General features: G+C 40.2%; 1 protein-coding gene across 20 annotated transcripts in view; it reads left to right on the top strand.

The window, feature by feature from the left end:
* The window catches only part of SYTL2 (synaptotagmin like 2), a 155,821-nt gene that overhangs the window by 94,254 nt on the left and 39,807 nt on the right, over positions 1-21,760 (top strand). For all 20 annotated transcript variants that reach the window (XM_015074891.3, XM_027039928.2, XM_027039927.2 and 17 more), the window contains 4 exons: positions 4,675-4,826; positions 7,130-7,262; positions 18,203-18,284; positions 19,204-19,318. In XM_015074891.3, coding sequence (XP_014930377.2) covers positions 4,675-4,826; positions 7,130-7,262; positions 18,203-18,284; positions 19,204-19,318 — 482 coding nt within the window. The remainder of the gene's footprint in view (positions 1-4,674; positions 4,827-7,129; positions 7,263-18,202; positions 18,285-19,203; positions 19,319-21,760) is intronic.

Below are 21,760 nucleotides of genomic sequence, written 5' to 3'. Positions count from 1 at the left end.
GAAATCAACCACAAAAAAAATCTGGAAAGAGCACAGATACTTGGAGGTTAAATAGCATGCTACTAAACAACAAATGAGTCAACCATGAAATCAAAGAAGAAATAAAAAATTGTATAGAAACAAATGAAAATGAAAACATAATGGTCCAAAATTTTTGAGATTCAGCAAAAGTAGTTCTAAGAGGGAAGTTTACAGCAATATAGGACTACCTCAAGAAGCAAGAAATATCTCAAACAACCTAACCTTACACCTAAAGGGACTAGAAAAAGAAGAACAAATAAAACCCAAATCCAATGAAAGGAAGGAAGTAACAAATATTAGAACAGAAATAAATGGCATAGAAACTAAAAAAACAATAGAACAGGTGAAACTATGAGCTAGTTCTTTGAAAAGATTAACAAAATTGGTAAACCTCTAATTAATAAACCTCTAAAAGAGGACCCAAATAAAATCAACACCACAGAAATACAAACAATTGTAACAAAATATTATGAAAACCTATATGCCAACAAATTGGACAACTTAGAAATTATGGATAAATTCCTAGAAACGAATAACCTACCAAAACTAAAGCAGGAAGAAATAGAAAATTTGAACAGACCAATTACCAGCAATGAAATTGAATCCATAATCAAAAAATCCCCTAAAACAAAAGTCCAGGACCAGACAGCTTCACAGGAAAATTCTCCCGAACACTTAAAGAAGAGTTAATACCTATTCTTCTCAAACAATTCCAAAAAATAGAAGACAAAGGGAAACTTCCGAATTCATTCAATGAAGCCGGTATCACCCTGACCAGATAAGAACACCACAAAAAAAGAGAACTACAGGCCAATATCTCTCATGAATATACATGTAAAAATCTCAAAAAAATATTAGCAAACTGAATCCAGCAATACAAAAATTAAAAAAAGAACTACCCTATGACCCAGCAATAGCACTACTAGGAACTTCTCCAAAGGATACAGGAGTGTTGATTCATAGGGGCACATGTGTCCCAATGTTTATAGCAGTGATTTCAACAATAGCCAAATTGTGTAAAGAGCCTAAATGTACATCAATGATGATGTACAGATAATGAACAGATAAAGAAGATGTGGTTTATATATACAATGGAATACTAGTTGGCAATGAAAAAGAATGAAATCCTGCCATCTGCAGCAATGTGGATGGAAGTGGAGGGTATTATGCTAAGTGAAATAAGGCAGGCAGGGAAAGACAGTTCAACTCATATGTGGAACTTGAAAAACTTAACAGAAGACCATGGGGGACGGGAAGGGGGAAAATAGTTATAAACAGAAAAGGAGGGAGGCAAACCATAAGAGACTCTTAAATACAGAGCACAAACTGAGGGTTGATGGTGGGCGTGGGGGAGAGAGGAAAATGGGTGATGGGCATTGAGGAGGGCACCTGTTGGGATGAGCACTGGCTGTTTTATGTAAGCAATAAATCATGGGAATCTACCCCCCAAACCAAGAGCACACTGTATGCACTGTATGTTAACCAACTTGATGATAAATTATATTTAAAAAAATCTTACACCACAATCAAGTGGGATTTATTTCTGGGATGCAGGAGTGGTTCAATATTCACAAAACAATCAACATGATACATTACATCAATCAGAGAAAGGATAAAAACCATATAATGATTTCAATAGATGCAGAAACAGCATTTGGCAAAGTAGAACACCAATTCATGATAAAAACTTTCTGTAATGTATGTTTAGAGGGAACATACTGCAACATAATAAAGGCCAAATATGAAAAACCCATAGCCAATATACTGAATGGTGAAAAACTGAGAACTTTTGCCTTAAGGTCAGGAACAAGACAAGCCTGTCCACTCTCAGCACTGTTATTTAACATAGTACTGGAAATCCTAACTACAACAATTAGACAACATGAAGAAATAAAAGACATCCAAATTGGCAAGGAAGAAGTAAAACTCTCACTATTTGCAAATGACATGTTACTGTATTTAGAAAACCCTAAATATCCCCCCAAAAAACTGCTAGAACTGATAAATGAATTCAGTAAAGTTGCAGGATGCAAAATCAATGTACAGAAATCCTACAAATTCCTATACACTAACAATGAAGCAGTAGAAAGTGAAATTAAGTAGAGAATCCCAACTTCATATATTGAAAAAAAAAAAAAAAAAGAAAAAAAAAGAAGAGAATCCCATTTACAACTGTACCAAAACCAATAAAATATCTAGGAATAAACTTAACCAAACAGGTGGAAGATCTGTACTCTGTAAAGTGTGAAACACTGATGAAAGAAATTCAAGACAATGCAAAGAAATGGAAAGATGTTCCATGCTCATAGGTTGGAAGAATAAAGATTGTTAAAATGCCTATACTACCCAAAACAATCTACGTATTTAATGCAATACCTATCAGAATACCAACTGCATTTTTTTCACAGAGCAAAAACAAATCTAAAATTTGCATGGAACCACCAAAGACCTCAAATAGCCAAAACAATCTTGAAAAAGAAAAACAAAACTGGAGGTATCACAATTCCAGATTTCAAGTTATATTACAAAGCAGGAGTCATTAAAACAGTATGGTACTGACATAAAAATAGACACACAGATCACTGGAATATTAAAGAAATCCAAAAATAAAGCCACAATTATATGGTTAGTTAATCTTCAACATAAGAAGAACGAATATCCAATGGGAAAAAGGCTCTTCAGCAAATGGTATTGGGAAACTGGACAACCATGTGCAAAGTAACAAAACCAGACCTCGTTCTTATACCATACATGCAAATAAACTCAAAATGGATTAAAAGGCCTCAATGTGAGACCTGAAATAATAAAAAATCCTAGAATAGAGCATAGGCAGTAATCTCTCTGACATTAGCCCTAGCAACATTTTTCTAGATATGTTTCCTAAGGCAAGAAAATTAAAAGCAAAAATAAACTTTGGGACTACATTAAAATAAAAAGCTCTGCACAGTGAAGGAGACAAACTAAAAAGCAACCTGTGGAATGAGAGAAAATATTTGGTAATGACATAAAGGGTTGGTATCCAAAATATATAAAGAACTGATACAACTCAGTACCAAAAACAGATAATTCAACTAAAAAGTGGGCAGAATACATGAACAGACACTTCTCCAAAGATGACATCCAAATGGCCAGGAGACACATGAAAACAAGCTGAGCATCACTCATCATTAGGCAAATGCAAATTAAAACTACAATGAGTCATCACCTCACACCTGTCAGAATGGTGAAAATTAAAACACAAGACACATCAAGTATTGGTGAAAATGTGGAGAAAAGGGAACCCTCTTGCACTGATGGTAGGAATGCAAACTGGTGCAGCCACTGTGGAAAACAGTATGGAGGTTCCTCAAAAGATTAAAACTGGAACTACCCTACCACCCAGTAATCACATTACTAAGTATTTACCCAAAAAATACAAAAACACTGAATCAAAGGGATATATGCACCCCTATGTTTATTACAACCTATTTACAACAGCCACACTATGAAGCAACCCAGGTGTCCACTGATAGGCAAAGGATAAAGAAGAAGTGGTGTGTATTACAATGGAATATATTCAGCCACTAAAAAAAGAAAGAAATCTTGTTTGCAACAACAGGGATAGAGCAAGAGAGTGTAACACTAAAGGAAATAAGTCAGTCATGGGAAGACAACTACCATGTGATCTCACTCATGTGGAATTTACAATTCCACAAATGAGCAAAGAAAAAAGAGACCTAGAAATAGATGCTTAACTATAGAGAACAAACTGATGGTCACCAGAGGGGATGTGGGGGGGTGGTGGTGGGAGAAATAGGGAATGAGAATTAAAGAATACACTTATCACGATGAACAAAAAAAGACTTGTTAAGTAGAACAGTGTTTTTTAAGTGAGTAAATTAGGAAGATTTTAGGGCTGCATTTGTTTTGTTCTATAGGCTTTAGCTTTTCAGTGAGCATGAGTGATCATGGAACCCTTGAAAGCAGTAGCTGCACAATTGGCTGTGCCTCTGCCTCTACTCCCTGTCCCCCTCCTACCATAAATTTGATCTTGCCTGCCTCCTGCCTGCTTTTTCAGCGTTCATTTCCCTAGCATTAAGACCCAGAGACATCATGCACTTCCCCCACAGAAAGTCTCTGATAAAACTCATTTCACTGAAATGGAAAGGATTGATGAGCTGATAACTACACCACCACTTATTCATTGGGTATTAAGTGCCAGGCATTTGCAAAGGGCAGTTTATATGCATTAGCTAATTTAATCCTCAAAGCAATCCCATGAAGTAGATTAGTATGATTAACCTCTTTTTACAGCTAAAGGGACCAAAGCTTAAAGATGCTTAATATATCATCTTTCCCTGGGGTGTTTGCATTTGAACAGTAGACACAGAAGACCACAGCCCAAAAGTGAATCCATTCTTGAGAAATTCCAGACATCATGTGGAGGTCAGGGATAAAATCTTTGATTTTTAAAAAGTGTAAGCCTTGTCTTTCTCGACTTTTCATTCAAAGAGGAATATATATTTCTTAGTCATCTAAGAGGTTTGTGGGGTCTTCTAAATTATTGAGAGCTTTATTTGTCTTTCTGTTTACAAATTTCTTTATGCACTGTCACGGTAAACTCATTTATTTACCATGGGCTCTCAGCAAAGGAAAGCTCTTTTCCTTTTGTAGACATTTGCCTGAAAAAATTAAGGATGACCAACAGTTGAAGAATATGAGTGGCCAGTGGTTTTATGAAGCCAAGGCAAAAAGGCACAGAGACAGAATTCATGGTGCAGATATCATCAGAGCATCCATGAGAAAGAAGAAGCTCCAGGTAGCAGGTGAGTTGATTTGGGTAGTACATTTTGAGCCAGCATTTGTGGGGAAGGCATTGTCAAGAGAAGGGAAGGGTGTTAGAATCTTTACTGGAAGCTGCTGAGGGATGTCATTTAGAGGTGTGCTTTGCATAATGTGTAGTCCCCCAGTTCAAAATCCTCTTGCCCTGAATTCAGATGGATGAAGGCAGGGCTCAGTGACCCAGGGTAATGTAGAAAAACATGGGAAGTCCTTTAGAGACTGTATTGAGTTGTAGTAGTATAGACAGTTGGGGTTTATTTTATTTATTTTGAGAGAGAGAGAGAGAGTATGCACATGCAAGGGAGGGGCAGAGGGAGGGAGGGAGGGAGAGAGAGAGAGAGAGAGAGAGAGAGAGAGGGAGAGAGAGAGAATCCCAAGCAGACTCTGCACTGTCAGCACAGAGCCTCACATGGGGCTTGAACTCACAAACTTTGAGATCATGACCTGAACTGAAATCAAGAGTCAGGATCTTAACTGATTGAGCCACCCAGGCACCCCAACAGTTGGGGTTATAAGGCATTTACCCCTGCATTCCTTTTGGCTTTTAACTCAGAAGATTCAGAACCTTTTCCTTTGAGTAGGGTGACAGAAAGAGACTAGCATCTCTTTCAACAACTTTAACATCTGATACCTCTTTAATCAACCAAGTGTATTACTTAAGAGACTGTAAAGACAGTATTTTGAGGGCTTTAGAATTCTGTTGGGTTTATTAAACATTTATAGTGTGCCTTCTCTCTCACTCTAGACTAGACAGTATAAACTTTTACCCCTGAGAATAGCCCCTGTGTAGATCTAACCTGTACACAATAAGGAAAACAGCTCTCACCTTTTGATCATTTAATACATGATAGGCATTTACTCTCTATATTTGTAACTATAGCAGCAGTATTGTAAGGTAGGTATTATTATCCCCGTTATATATATGGGACATGTAAAGTTCAGAGAAGTGAAATTACTTGTCCAAGGTTGTATCATTGGCAAATGGCGAACTGGGATTTCATTCTTTATGACTCAAAGTCATACTCCTTGCAAATAAAGGCTTATTGTTGAGTATATGCCATGTGTTGCTCGCATCCCTCTTGATTTTCAAAACCATCCCAGCCTTCAGAACTCTTGATAGGTACAAGTTACCTTGTGGATTGTTTTGCAATTGAAGAAATTAGACTTATGTGTAGAGAGACTCTGTAGGGAATACCACCCTGGAATGTGACTATTTGGTAATTGGGAGCCCTTATATTGATTCATCTTCTTTTTTTTTTTTAACGTTTATTTATTTTTGAGACAGAGCATGAACGGGGGAGGGGCAGAGAGAGAGGGAGACACAGAATCAGAAGCAGGCTCCAGGCTCTGAGCCATCAGCCCAGAGCCCGACGCGGGGCTCGAACTCACGGACCGTGAGATCGTGACCTGAGCTGAAGTCGGACGCTTAACCGACTGAGCCACCCAGGCGCCCCTGCTTCATCTTCTTAACGTTGATGTATAAGCATTCCTGGCATTTATTGGCTCTGTGGTCTTAGGCAAGTCTCCTGAACGTTTTGATCCTCAATTTCCAAACCTGTGAACTTGGAAAAAAACTCCTTCCTCACAGGGAAATGCATGCAAAAAACTCAGCACTGTGTCTGGCATTTAGTACTTGGTTGATGCTATGAGAGGTGCTAGTGAAGAGATCTGATGTTCAGAGGCAAAAAGAAGTTATTTCCTGAATAGGGAACGCAGAGTTTTTTGGGGGGCCTTGGCATCTGAGCTGGGTATTGAGGAGTATGTAGAATTTGGATGTGTAGAGACTGGGGGAAGGAAGAGGCAGTGGAGAGGAACATTTCAGATGATAAGTGTTTATTTCCCTTTGGGTCCCAGAGCCCAACCTCAAGTCAGGCACTGTTGATGTTTGGTAAATGCTTGGTAATGATGGTGTCTCTGTTCCAATGAGGACTCACTGACCAGAGAATTCCCCTGGCATACATATTTAGTCCTGTCCCCAGTTGAGGTCAGATCTACTTACACGTGGTCATCATTTTGCTGTAGTGGTCTCTGGATTTACCTGCACATTTAAATGTACAATCATGCTCTCAGGAGATTCTGCTTGAGGGACGCTAACAATATGAGAATCTATTGACTTGACTTGCAGATGTAATTCTGACCCTGGATACTCAGACTCATTAGTGATTGCCTTGGCACTCTGGAAAGGCCTGAGGTTCAAGTTTGAGCTTCAGTGATAAGAGCTACTATAAGAGTTGTAGGTCATGGAGGTGAGGGATAACCTTCCTGTCTTTATTGTTTCCTCTTTCAGCTGAGCAGAGTAAGGACAGAGCAAATGAGGCAAAGGAAAGCTGGGTGAATAACGTCAACAAAGATGCTATCCTTCCCCCAGAGCTAACTGGTGCTCTAGAAGAGCCAGAGGATGTAGCACCAGCAAGCCCAAGGTAAGGTAGAGCTCACAGGGAGAGCCGCTGGATGTGGGATTCATGGCTTGGTGTGCTATGAGTGTAAACACCAGACTCTTCTCACAGGCACTGTGATGGGAGTATGTATGAGAGAATTTAGGGCCCTGATGTGGACAAAGCCTGAGCAGTACTCTTCCAACTTGGAGAATTTCTAACAAACCTGAATGTTAAATAAAATGTTAAGTGGGTGATTTCTTCTAGCACCAACAATAGATGATTTTTATTTGTGTTAATGATTTCACCTTAGAGTAGAATGAAGAGGTACTTCAAAATAAATATAGTCGTTTCAGAGAAGAGGTGAATTATGGTCAAATTGTACAACCTGGTTCAATGGAAGAAGCTCAAGTTTCTGGGAAACCAGACATGAATTCAAATCCTAAATATGCCACTTATTAGCCATTTGATGATGGACAAGTCATTTAACCTCTCTGAGTCTCTTTTCTTAACTCTAGATAGGAAAGATAATATATATATACCAGGAAAGACTATAGTGAGAATTAGTGATAATGTAGGTAGAATACCTGGTATATAGGAGGTGCTCAGTAAATGCCTCTTTAGGATGCAGATTGTCCTCAATATTTCAGTCTTGATTTTTTTTTTTTTTTTGGTGTTTTCCATACCTGTTACCATCTGGCCAGTCAAAAATGTACATTTGTGCATCCTTCTTAAGAAGTACCTGACTGTGGAGCTACATTGCCAGAAACCTTTTGATGATTTGCTTTTAGGTATTTAAGATCTTCCCATTGGTGTTCATCCCTTGGAGGTATAGTTATTACCCTTTGGTGGGAAGGCAGTTGCATTGTATCTGTACCTCCTCAGTGAAGACAATTCAATTCAGAGTCTACAACAGGGCTGAAGTCAACAAATTTGCTGGTAGGATAATCACTGAGTCAGTTTCCAAGTCTGAGGCACCTAGAGAACAGGGATATTTCTAATGTAGTTGACACATGAGGGAGAAGGTCTATAATGTAGGCATCAATAGGCATTTCAGAGCCAAATATGAGTAAAGTTACATGACGTGAATAATGGAATACTGATTCTATTAAGGTACCCAGTATCCATCTCCCGGTTGGAGAGGACTCACTTCCATGGGTTGTAGGCTGGACTGTTTCCCCTCTGGGATGATTTGTAATGTTCTGTATGTACATGTTGGCTAGAAGTTAAACAATAAGTAGTCACTAATTGATTTTGTGACCTTGTGTTAGAAGTGACTTAACTTCTTGGGCCTTTGGTTTCTCAACTATAAAAATGGAATGATAATGATTTTCCAGCAGGATTACTGAGAATTTAATTAGCTAGTAAATGTAGAATTCTTAAAATGGTCAATAGCACATAGTGGGCATTTAGTGAATGGAAGTATGGACTCTCACATACATTGAGTGAGAATCGACCCCTACCACTTCCCCTTGGTGACTTCCCATTTTCCAGCAATCCCCCTAATGAGATAAAGGATTTCCTTCCATAGGGAAAGATGAGAACTTAAGTATTAGAAACTCCAGGAGTGAGAACATAGTTATTTAGAATCATCATTAAGGAGCTGAGAGCAGCTCCTAAGAGCCAATCTGATGGGTGATGGGGATACCAGAACACTGACTAACTAGGGGAGGAGGGTTCAAGTACCACAGAAGGGGAAAGGAGATTTGGGGGTGTCTGAAGACCAACTTAGCTTACTGCACAGTTTTATCTGGGTCAGACTTCCTGTCCTTTTCCCAAGAAAGCCTTTCATCTCAAAGGGCCTGGGGGACAGAGGCGCCGCTGCCCTCATTACCTGGCTTTTCTTCATGACCCTCATGCAGGCTGGTGGGTGTTTCTCCCCTGTTCCTCAATTTGAGGCTATTAATATAGCTTCCCCAAGTCATATCTTCATTATTTTCTGCATTCCTTGTGTGGCCTCAGACAAGTCTTTCTGGTTTCATCTGTAAATCAGAGCAGAGCTGCCTCACGAGGATATTATGAGATTAAATGAAATGAGATGTGGGAACCACTTAGCATTTCACAGGAAGAAAGAAAATTGGCAATTTCCAGTGGCTTTATAATTATGTTATTATAACATAGATGAGGTATGGTTCAGAAGGCAAGAATAAAAATGTCAGAATAAAAATGTATGCTGCTTTGCTCATGACGGGACATGGGTGGTAATCATCCAGAACTGTGGAAGGAGCTGTTGTTTACTTCTTCCTTCCCATGTCAGAAGCTAGTACTTTACTCAGTATCGGGTTCCTGCGGTGTTTCTCACCTATACTTTAACCTTTGCGAACTGGGTGTGTTAAGTGTATTTTGGGGCCTGTACTTTTAGAGGAATTGAACTTCAATAGCATGACTCAGTACCTGTCAATATTTTCTTAGCCAGGAGTCAGGTGTCCGGGAGTGTTGTGAGGCAACAGTGACTAGATATTGCAGTTTCTGAAGCAGTTTTTCTAATAGGTTCTGTGGCAAGATTCCTTGTTTGTATGGGCACAGTTCTGTGGGGTCCTGCCTGGGAAGAATTGAAACACTGTGGGTGCCTGGCATGAACTCACGCGCCATCTGGTACCTGCATTCTTCCGGAACTCATCTTTGTTTGCACCTGTCACACAAGGAAGTAGAGAGAGGTTTGATGAACGAAGGAATAGAGAGTGAGGTTTTCTTTAAAGTGGCAAAGGGAAAACTCCAAATGCTCACAATTCCAGTGCTGGTTGCTGAATTTTAACTGTGCAGTATTGGCACAAACTGTGGTCAAAGACCAGTGTTTTGGTTTTTTAAAAAATAATCTGTATTTCTTAGTCATCACAGATTGGAATCTTATATAAAAATATAACAAAAATGAAATACAGAAAACAGCAAAGTCATACAAAGTATAAAGCCCCGATACAGTTCTGGGATGTCTTCGCAAATTGCTATAAATGAGTCTAAATGTATACACGCAATTTCTGTACTCCCCTCATTGCGAACCAGTGACACGCAGTTCTCAGATTGGCACTGGTTCATGAACCACACCTTGATAGCACATCATGTCCTCCCTATCCCCAAATAATCCACAAGACATGGCTGAACCAAGGTGGGGAGTATACAAATAAAGATGTGAGAAGCTCTTCCCATGGGGGTCAGGACCCTGCCCATAAATGAGGTATAACATGTCTTGACTATAGAGGTAGACCTGTTTTGGGGTGAGAAGACCTTCCTTTGTTACTTGGGATGACATGTTCTGTGAAACAAGGTTGGGTGCTCCGGGCAACACTGATAGTCTTAGATGTCCCCATTTTGGTGCTGCTTTGGTCTGAAGGAGGCTGCAAGTGGACTGGCCTTGTAGTTTCTCTCTCTCATCTCTTCCTTTAAGACTGCCTGTCTGAAGATTGGTCTCTGTGATAGCTTATATTAACACTGTGGCCTCTCACAGGACCAGCCCAATACACTAAAGAAAACTCTAGTTTCTCAAGTGCATTCCAAGCTTCTCATTTCTTTTCCCCTTCTGGTTCCTCTTCTCACGTCCTTCCCCATGCCACATCCCTCAGTTGCCCGATGGCCTCTCCTTTCTCCTTTGAAGGAATCTAGCATGCATTCCACTCTAAGGAATATTGACTTTTTAATAACCCTGCACGGATGGAAATTTTCAGCTTCTTGCCTTTTCTGAATGGTCACTTTATTGAAATAAGAGCCTGAGCGTGTTTGTGGCATCCCAACACACAGCCCAAGTAGCTCTTATCATGTGGTGTGCAGTGCAGATGAGGGCATTTCAATGAAAGGATTCAGAGGTCTGTCACGTGTCTGTCTCCCACCCTGTATAGACTTTCTGCTGGGAAGACTTCCAGTTCCTAATGGTTTCTAAAGATTAAAGAATTACCTTCAGAATGCAGACTGATGGGGATCAGAGCCTTCAACCAAGGGAAGCAAAGTGTTAGGTGCAGAGAGGACTGTGTTAGTGGCAGTGGGCATCTCAGTGCCCTGGCATCATATCAAAGAGGTGGTAGTATACTCTGACTATATACAAACAAGCCCTGGTAATAGATGTCCTCCGTCAGAGGTCAGTTACTGCTTTTGCTGGAGCAAAATCAGCAGGGGGTACTATGGGCCAGCCTAAACCACAGGCAGAAGAGTTCAGAAAGGCCAGAAGAAAGACAGTGAAATGTGTACAAAAATAGGAAAGAGAAACAGGTATGAATGGTTAGGATGGAACAGTTAATCCATATATTGGCTCGGTTTACTTTCAGGATATTTATTAGAAATAAAATGTTTAAATATCACTGTATGTAGCTGATTGGAAACACTGATTCAATGTCTTGCTAGCACCCAGTAGAATAAATCATTTTATAGGGTTTCTAATTTATTCTTCATTCAGTCATTTATTTAGTCAGTCAGTAATTATTCCATATTTATTGTATGCAAGATAGTAGCTAGGAATTCAGAGATGAACAACATATGGTCCCTGTCCTTAGGGAACTTATTGTTTGCAAAAGGGGCTGTCATGTATAACCATAAATTGTGATGTCACATGATAAGTGTAATTAAAAGCTATGGGAGCACAGTGGAGTAGCCCCGTGTCCAGGGTGAATGCGAGGGATTGTCAGGGAAGCTTCTAGAGAGAGTTATATGTAAGTCAGTTCTTGAAAGATGAGAAGGATTATGTTAGGTAGACATGGGGAGAATGACAATATAGGCACAGAGAATGACATGAGGGCCTGGCGTGTTGGAGACCTGAAAATGGTCTAGTAGATGTGCTCTGTGAGTGATGGACAGTTATGCTGCAGGAAGAGACCAGAGCAAGATTGTGAAGAGCCTTGCATGTTGGCCAAAAGGCTGGACTTTTCCTTTAAGTCACAAGGAGCCATCAAATGACATTTTGATCAAGTTTGCTTTTTAGAGTGATCATTCTGATAACTGTGGAAGATGGGGTTAGGCAATTCCATTAGAACACTGTAACAGAAGTTTAGGTGAGAGATGGTAAGAACCTAATCAAGGGAGTGGAGAAAAGAGGAAACGTATGACAGTTTTAGAGATGAAATTAGAAGAAATTTCAGGTGTTTGTATGACACAGGGATATCTAATAATCTATAAAAGATACGTGGGTTACTTGATGAGATATTCTCAACTGTAAGTTGTATGTCAGAACTGCCCAAGGAACTTTTAAAAATCCAGATTTTTCCCAGGGCTGAGCGTCACTGCATTTCTTTCTCAGCGTTGAGGACATGGATATTATTCACCACCATGTACCAAGCACCTAACATATAGTGATAAGTATCTGGGGAATGTATGAATGCCAGCACTTTTCTCTTATTTTCTGCACACTTACCACTACCTGACATTTGGTTACATATTTATTTTTGTGTGTATGTATTGTCCTTCCCCGCCCTCCAAATGCATGAGGAAAAGGCCTTTTGGTTTATTGCTATATTTTGTTTGGTTCACTGCCCTATTCCTAACACGTACAACAGTGCCCAAAGAGTGTCTTGTGGAATGAAGGAAGGAAGGAATGAATGAATGGAGAATAGACGGAGAGTGAGAGACTGACCACTTGAATGAAAACAGTTGATAAGGTAATGAATTATGAGGTAAAGAATAATGGTGAATGAGGGGTTAACGAATGAACAAATGAGTGAATGAATGAATGATTGAATGAAGTAGTTTGGAACTCAGGAATAGAGTAGAAAAGAGGAGAAAGGGAAAAGTTAAGTTACAAATGAAGAACATGATCGATAGCCTACAGACTTCATTGCTTTGCATTACTGAGAATCTCTCAGCTCAGCATTATCACCATGAGCTCTGGTGATTATAAAAGATGGACAAGAATGTGAGGGGTATTCTCACATTTGGACAACTATAAGAGGGGCCATTCAAAGTAGAGTACCAGAAGGCATGGAGGTAGGAGGGAGCTTGGCTGCTGCAGAGGTTTGTAATGTCTGTTAATCAAAAAAATCCCTAGAGAATATCTCCAAAATGAGTTCAGGGAGAACAAGGTGAAGCTTTCCCTGTGGTATTTCTTTCCGTGGCTTCTGCACTTCCCTAGGAAGTGGTGAGAAAACAATGAGTTTTCTTACAAGAGAAGCTGTATGTCCTCACCTCACTTTGGTTTTGGTAGAGTTAAAGCACTGATTACTTTTGAGTCATCATAATGAACAAAAATGCTAATCTTTAAGCTTCACTTCCTATGCTTCAGTGTTACTTTTGCCACCGATCTCTGTCTTATCCTCTGTTGAATGGGGACCAAGAAATTAAAACCATGTCTTTAATTCTGAAATAATGTTATTGTTTCTACTAATGTTCTTTTCCCTGGAAGGCTTTTGTTTGTGTCTCAATCTCTTAGTCTCTCCCTCTCTTTCTCCCTCTTCCTCTCCCTGTTTCAATCTCCCAGAAGAATTAGCCACTTACCTCAACCCCTACCCCAATAATAAGCTCAATGTGAAGCACCTAGCTTTCTCCCAAAAGCAAGGTAGAGATGCCATTCTAAGGACAATGCATTTGATCTTTGGTCCTTGGATATATTGCATATGCAGTGATGTGACCGTTTCATTTCTTAGAGGCCTGCCCCCCAGAATCACTTATACTGAGCACTTTAAAACAATCTTTCTTAATCGTATAGGATCTTGGATTTGCCCAAATCACCTGTGGTAGAAATAGTTTCACTGTGACATCAGAGTGTCTTACACTTGGCTGAGAATATTCGTGTTAGAGAATTCTGTAGCATGAAGTATGGTGGCATCAGACAAGTAATGTTTTACTTAAAAAAAAAAAAACGCTGACTTGAAAGGTTTGGTGTAGCATATTTTCTAATTTACTTCCCTCACTTTATCCCTGAGCCATTTCTTCATTTGTTTACCCATGTGTTTGAGCTTCACTGAGTGTAACATGTGCTGGCACAGTGTTGGGCACTTGGGACGTGACCCAGCATTAGCTTCCAAGAAACTTGCCACCCAAAGGGGGAGAGAGGTGAACAACAGCAACAACATGTGAAAAAAATCACTCGCTGAATTTGCTTCTGATTCGACACTGTTAATATTTAAGCTGCAAAGAACTAGTGTAAGATGTCTGCTGTTATTTTTAACTTTTTTAGAGGGAAAGGCCAGTTAAGGTTCAGAAACTCTTAAAAGTCACTTTATGTGCTTGGGAGCACTTTATGGCTAGACACAGAAACAGGTTGAGTGTCCAGCTGGCCACGTGGTATGATTTAAAGCTGCACCTCTTTCCCCAGCATCCCTGCAACAGTATGATACCTTATTATTCTTTGTAGTTAAGTCTTCCAAGACTTGTATTAAAATGCAGATACTTTTAACCCTAATGTCAATATCATAATCTAATACTTTAATAATTCTTTTAACAAAGTAAACACATTTTGTCTAAGTGTTCCTTCTGGCATTGCAGGTAGTTTTTGAAGGGTGCCTGAGGGAAGAATTACAAGCACAGGGTGTGGAATTTGGCTTGCTACAGTTTAAAAATCTAGTCCTGTGGAATGTATTGAGTATCTTTTATATGCAGGACACAGTCTACTGCCTTGGGGAGGGATTCCAAGAAACAAAGACACAGTATCTGGCTATAAAGAGTCTATATTCTCTTAGGAAAAATAATGCATCCGTGTATGTGAATATCTGATCATGTGATAACAAATAGTGCCAGGCAGAGAGCAAATTTCGAATCCAAAGTACCACTGAAACGTGATATAAGGATTTGAGACAAGGAGACCCACTTCCAGCTGGGCTGATACAGGAGCAGTATCACAAGGTGGTGAGATTTGGACTGGGCTTGGAGATGACAGCAAGGATTTGGGCAGAGAGCGGAGCAAACACATGAGGGCAGGGCGGGGGGGGATAGACCAAGTGGAGACAACAGTCAAGTGAGTTTTGGGGATAATGAGTAGATGGAACTCTTTGGCATGAAGGGGCAATAGAAGGAAAGAGTGGGAAAGTATATTGGGTACATGGTGGAGCATCTCCAGTTCCTTCCTGACAAGTTCAAACAGACTTCATTCCAACAGGCCTTGGGGAGTCAGGGAAGGAGAATGAGCAAAAGAGTGACATGATCAAAATTGTGTTTGAGATCATCCCAGCTTAGTGGCGGAATGCTGAATGGATTCATGGAACTTTAGAATCAGGAGGTCAGATGTGAGGCTAATAAAGTTAATAGAAATAAAGAATGTGACTGTAAAGGTAGAAAGGAAGTGACAGATGTGACAGTCACTGGGAAAGAAGGATCACCTGGACTTCAGTCTTCTTGCTATAAACCACCACTTTATTAACGTGAGAAATCAGAGGCAGTGTAGCCTCGCCATTATTCGAGTGATTGTCTGTTGGGTCAGGGTCAGACACACCTGGCTCAAATCCCCAGGTCTTCATTTATTAATTTTGTGACATCAAGGTTATTTAACCTCCCAAGCCTTAGTTTTTCTCATGAGTTAAATGAGGAGAAGCATACATACCTCAAAGGGTTGTTGCAAAAATCAGCTGAGGATAAGATGATTGCTAAATAAAAGGCAGGAATTCAAAACATTGCTGTATTCCTTGAGAGAAGTAAAGCCAGAGCTTAATCTGAGAAGTAGCTGTATTTTTACAGACTTTGAGGCACAAGACTGTTGTTTTCATTTTTTCTAAGCAGACTAACCCAGTCCCTAACCACGTGTCCCACCCCCTTGTCATTTTCCCTCTCCCAACACACACAGTGGCCCAGTGATACTGTATCTCTGTACTTTAGTATCTGACCACGTGCTCTGAATGTGTCATTTCTTCCTCTTTTGTTTTCTGAACTAATAGAAACAAAGGCATTTATTTTAAACTTAAATAATGTGCCTTGTTGTTGTTTGGCAAATAACATGGGTTTTTTAAGAAAAAAAATCATGGATACCTACCTGCTGCCTGGCACTGGCTCAGTGATCTTCATTTTTCAGTTTTTCACAAGTTGTGTATCAGGTGCTGTACAAGGCATTGCAGGGGGTTTATAAAGATGGTCAAAGAGGTACTTCATAGTGGACCTGACATACATTGGTTGATAGAGTTTAGAAAGAGAGAGACTAGTTTCATGTCTGGTTTTATGATGTGAAATATGGGCACTCGGAACTGGGGCCTATGAAGCACAGGAACTGGGTTTCCGGGGAGCAGAGAGGGGAGAGAGTTGAGACTGCTTATCCTTCAGTCTTGGTGAGTGGGAGAGGAGGGAAGAAGATGGCAGGACAAAATGGGTGATCCATGGAGCCAGTAGCATTTGGTTGAGGTCCTCTGATTATACGACGGCTTTATTTATAAGGAGATGATACAAAACATTCTAGGAAACTGAGCCTAGACTCTGCTGTAAGGTTCCTTGTGTCATTCATGGGCTACTTAAAATGACAGTCAAGAGATAGTGCTTTCTAGTCCTGAGCTATTGGCTATTTTTATTGTATGGACACCGTGAGTTCTCTCAGTGACCAGGTACTTGTTTTCACATTGGCTGATAGATACCTCGATTGAAATTTGTGCCCACTGTTGTAAGAATAGCCTCCTGCAATGTGTTTTTCTATGAGCCTTAATTCTAGCTCCATTATAAGTTCCCATTCTTGTTCCTTGCCCTTCCCTTCCCCATCCTTTTCCCCTCTTTGTCACATCCATGTAATCAAGATGTATTTTATATACATCTGCCTCAACTGCCGCAATTCCTTTCTGGAACAATGAAGAGAGTAACAAAAGGAAGAATGGCTTCCTCAAAAGTTCATCCTTTTCCTGGGACTAAGTCTGTGCAAAAAATAACAATTGAAGTGCAGAGGGAAAGAAAGGAAATGAAGCTGTGGGAACAAGTAGCCCATGTTTTGAGTAACCATATTCTTGGGCAGGGCTCTGTGGCTTTGGGGAAAATTGCTCTCTTTCCCCAACATCCAGTTCCTTTGCTACATGGTGAAAAGCAGGTGCCTTCCTAGGTATTTTCCAAGTTCTTGAGTCTGTGATGTCACTAAGAGGACAGGTGGAGTCCACCTGGGCACAGTGGTTTCAGCCAGTAGTGACTTCACCTTTTATGCCTGAGGCAAGGCCACTGGAGCAGGAAGTCTGAACAGATGGTTTTCTTCCCGTCTGTCCGGGGCCACTCTGACTCTTTTTTTCCTTTCTTCCTTAATAGCCATGGGAGTGGTTGTTCAGGAGGGAACCCTGCTAAACTCCCTTTTCTCCATTTACTCTCACTGTGCTCTCACCCTGGGGCTGTCCTGTCCCTTGGGTAAAGAATCTTCTTCACTCCTTTTGAGCCAGCCCCAGGCTTCTACCTGCCACCATCTTTTGGCTGCTGTGCTTGCCCTTACCCCTTTTGTATTTGAATAAGAACTCACTCGCTCTCTCTGCCCCTCCCCCGTTCATGCTCTGTCTCTCTCTGACCCAAAAATAAATAAATGTTGAAAAAAAAAATGAATAAGAACTCACTGCCCAGCCTGAGTTAGGAGAGTTAGGTTGAGAGCCCTCACCAAGTTGCCTGAATGTACCGGCCTCCCTGCACAGCTCTCTTAGATCGGCTGTCAAGTCACTGGTCTCACCGGAGTTTTTCCTTCAGTTATTTCCTGCCTGAGTTAGAGTGACCACTGCCATTCTGTGAAACCAAGCCCTGAAACTCTTTGGGGCTTTATTTTCAGCAATGACATCCCCTCGCCTTGAGATAAGTTGCTCCCTGTCATCTGCACCTGACCTTAGCTTCTGACTTTGAGATGGGTTCATCTCTACAAATTTACATTGTGAACCTCCTGTGTGCCTGGTACCATGATAAAAATCTCAAGGCTTCTGATGGTTTTGCTTGTCTCATGCCTGTCTTTCGTGTCTGCTCTGCCTCCGCCTTCACTTTGCTGCTTAATGATCTCTAGGCCCCAACTCTCTCTCCCTTCCCGGCAGTTTGGTTTTACAAACTTCCTCTCCTGTCCTGCCTTAATAGCTTTCAGCTTCAGAGGCATGATTTATGCTTCCTCAAAGGGTGAGGGTTTATTCTCTGAATTATTATTTCTTTTGCAGTTCTAGCGTGGTAAATCCAGCTTCCACCGTGATTGATATGTCCCAGGAAAACACAAGGAAGTCAGCTGTGTCTCCGGCTAAGGTAGATTGAGCTCAGACTCCAAAAGTCTCATTTTTGGCAGGAATGCCATTTTTCTCATTGTATCAAAGTACCATGATATAAAGAGGATTTTGTAGTCCTTTTTTGTACCAAATATAGATAATTTTTACTATTTTATGTAAGAAGTCACTCTTGTGGTGAAAAAGTTGGTGAATACCATGTTTCTACATTGCTGAAGACCCCAATTTCTTGCCCTAGAGAATAAAAAAAATCCCCTGTTGGGGATTGCTGCTTTTAAGCATACGGAAAGTAGCTTGTTAGTTCCATATCAGTCCATGTTCCTATTCATAGCTTCCTGAATCTCTGTTAGAGTTCTGCTTATGGGAGGGTATTGCCAATTTATGAAGGTCAAGACAATAAGCATATTCAGTCTTATATTAATAAAAAAATTCTATTTACTGTTCCCCTTTCTGTCATTGGAATTGATGATCATAATAGTGATTATGAAGCACTCCAAATACCTTGATAAGTGTCTTTTAAATCTTTATAGGAAAGGTCAGTTACAATTGTATTTAGTTCAGCTTTAATCTAGCACAGTGAGAGTCTTTTATGTAGAAAGAGCATTGGGGGAATCTGCCCTGATCAGTCTCAGCTTTACCCTAACCTAGACTAGGCCCAAGTTTTCTCACCTTTGTAAAATGTGAGGTTTAGATTTGAATGCCTGGTTCTGGTCTAACTTTGTAGGACTCTGGGATTGAGTATATTTTATACAGTTTAATTCTGGTCTGGCATATTTGGTAATTCTGTGTCAGCCACATTAACCAGGACAGTAATTTTTCAAACATGCCAGACAGAGTTTACTGGATGAAACTATCAAGTTTTGGAACTAATAAGCATTTGTTAACACTGAGTTGCTGCTATGACGTTTAAAATGAGTTTAATAAACAATATTTTTCCCCAGCAAAGGAAGAACCCATTTAATAGCTCCAAGTTGCCAGAAGATCACTTATCTCAACAAACCAAAAGTGAGCCGTCAAAAAATGGAAAGGCTGGTTTCTTTCAGACTTCAAAAGAAGGTAAATATTATTTTTATGGACTAGATATTTGTATCTTTGTTATCTGTGGACGAAGGGAAATTCTCAGAGTTCCTTTAACTAAAAAAACTTTCAAGAGAACATGAAAAGTCCTGATGATTTTCTTATTCTACTGTGCCCATTGGTTTCCTGCCTGAGGGAAGGAAGCAGAAATTTTAGAAACTGGAAGTTCACGCATTCCAGTCTTGGAGCTCACACTTGTTGTTTGACCTCCAGGCCTTAGGTTCCCCCTCAGTGAACTGGGGAATTTTTTGACCAGAGGCGTTCATTCATTCATTTAACAGCACATATTGGCTGTGTACCATGTGAGGACATTCTTTGTGTAATGAAAAGAGTTTTTGCCTTAAGGAAAAAAGGCCACTTGACAATGTTATGATCCTCTAATCTGTAATTATCAGCCTAGTCCCTCAGGAGGCATTTGATCAGGTTTGTGGCTTAATTGATTTAAGTCTGCCTTTTACAGAATTTTACCGTTCTTCCATACCATTAAGAAGAAATACTAGACAATTCAGTCTCTTCAAAAGCAGCTATAAGAAGAGCCCTCAGGCATTAAAAATTGGACAAGGGGTAGAAAATTAACATTAAATAGTGGATTTGGAGTATCAATTATCCTGTTTTAATATTAGTGTACTTCCCCCCTCCATTGGATACACATTATATTATGTAAAATATTTTACAGAAAAAAAGGCACTGGAACATGCTACCCATTTGTTTTTTAACTTTTTGGAAAAAACTAATTTTTGTTTTAGAGATTTTCTTTTTTAAAAAAAATCGAGATTTTCCTTTTTTTTTTTTTATATGAAATTTATTGTCAGATTGGTTTCCATACAACACCCAGTGCTCATCCCAAAAGGTGCCCTCCTCAATACCCATCACCCACCCTCTCCTCCCTCCCACCCCCCATCAACCCTCAGTTTGTTCTCAGTTTTTAACAGTCTCTTATGCTTTGGCTCTCTCCCACTCTAACCTCTTTTTTTTTTTTTTTCCTTCCCCTCCCCCGTGGGTTCCTGTTAGGTTTCTCAGGATCCACATAAGAGTGAAACCATATGGTATCTGTCTTTCTCTGTATGGCTTATTTCACTTAGCATCACACTCTCCAGTTCCATCCACGTTGCTACAAAAGGCCATATTTCATTTTTTCTCATTGCCACGTAGTATTCCATTGTGTATATAAACCACAATTTCTTTATCCATTCATCAGTTGATGGACATTTAGGCTCTTTCCATAATTTGGCTATTGTTGAGAGTGCTGCTATGAACATTGGGGTACAAGTGCCCCTATGCATCAGTACTCCTGTATCCCTTGGATAAATTCCTAGCAGTGCTATTGCTGGGTCATAGGGTAGGTCTATTTTTAATTTTCTGAGGAACCTCCACACTGCTTTCCAGAGCGGCTGCACCAATTTGCATTCCCACCAACAGTGCAAGAGGGTTCCCGTTTCTCCACATCCTCTCCAGCATCTATACTCTCCTGATTTGTTCATTTTGGCCACTCTGACTGGCGTGAGGTGTTATCTGAGTGTGGTTTTGATTTGTATTTCCCTGATAAGGAGCGACGCTGAACATCTTTTCATGTGCCTGTTGGCCATCCGGATGTCTTCTTTAGAGAAGTGTCTGTTCATGTTTTCTGCCCATTTCTTCACTGGGTTATTTGCTTTTCGGGTGTGGAGTTTGGTGAGCTCTTTATAGATTTTGGATACTAGCCCTTTGTCCGATATGTCATTTGCAAATATCTTTTCCCATTCCGTTGGTTGCCTTTTAGTTTTGTTGGTTGTTTCCTTTGCTGTGCAGAAGCTTTTTATCTTCATAAGGTCCCAGTAATTCACTTTTGCTTTTAATTCCCTTGCCTTTGGGCATGTGTCGAGTAAGAAATTGCTGTGGCTGAGGTCAGAGAGGTCTTTTCCTGCTTTCTCCTCTAGGGTTTTCATGGTTTCCTGTCTCACATTCAGGTCCTTTATCCATTTTGAGTTTATTTTTGTGAATGGTGTGAGAAAGTGGTCTAGTTTCAACCTTCTGCATGTTGCTGTCCAGTTCTCCCAGCACCATTTGTTAAAGAGACTGTCTTTTTTCCATTGGATGTTCTTTCCTGCTTTGTCAAAGATGAGTTGGCCATATGTTTGTGGGTCTAGTTCTGGGGTTTGTATTCTATTCCATTGGTCTATGTGTCTGTTTTTGTGCCAATACCATGCTGTCTTGATGATGACAGCTTTGTAGTAGAGGCTAAAGTCTGGGATTGTGATGCCTCCTGCTTTGGTCTTCTTCTTCAAAATTACTTTGGCTATTCGGGGCCTTGTGTGGTTCCATATGAATTTTAGGATTGCTTGTTCTAGTTTCGAGAAGAATGCTGGTGCAATTTTGATTGGGATTGCATTGAATGTGTAGATAGCTTTGGGTAGTATTGACATTTTGACAATATTTATTCTT

The sequence above is a fragment of the Acinonyx jubatus genome, chromosome D1 (genome assembly GCF_027475565.1).
Source record: "Acinonyx jubatus isolate Ajub_Pintada_27869175 chromosome D1, VMU_Ajub_asm_v1.0, whole genome shotgun sequence".
Classification (NCBI taxonomy): Eukaryota; Metazoa; Chordata; class Mammalia; order Carnivora; family Felidae; genus Acinonyx; species Acinonyx jubatus.
Note: the sequence above shows the minus strand (reverse complement) of the source record. Positions and strands in the feature narration are given on the sequence as shown.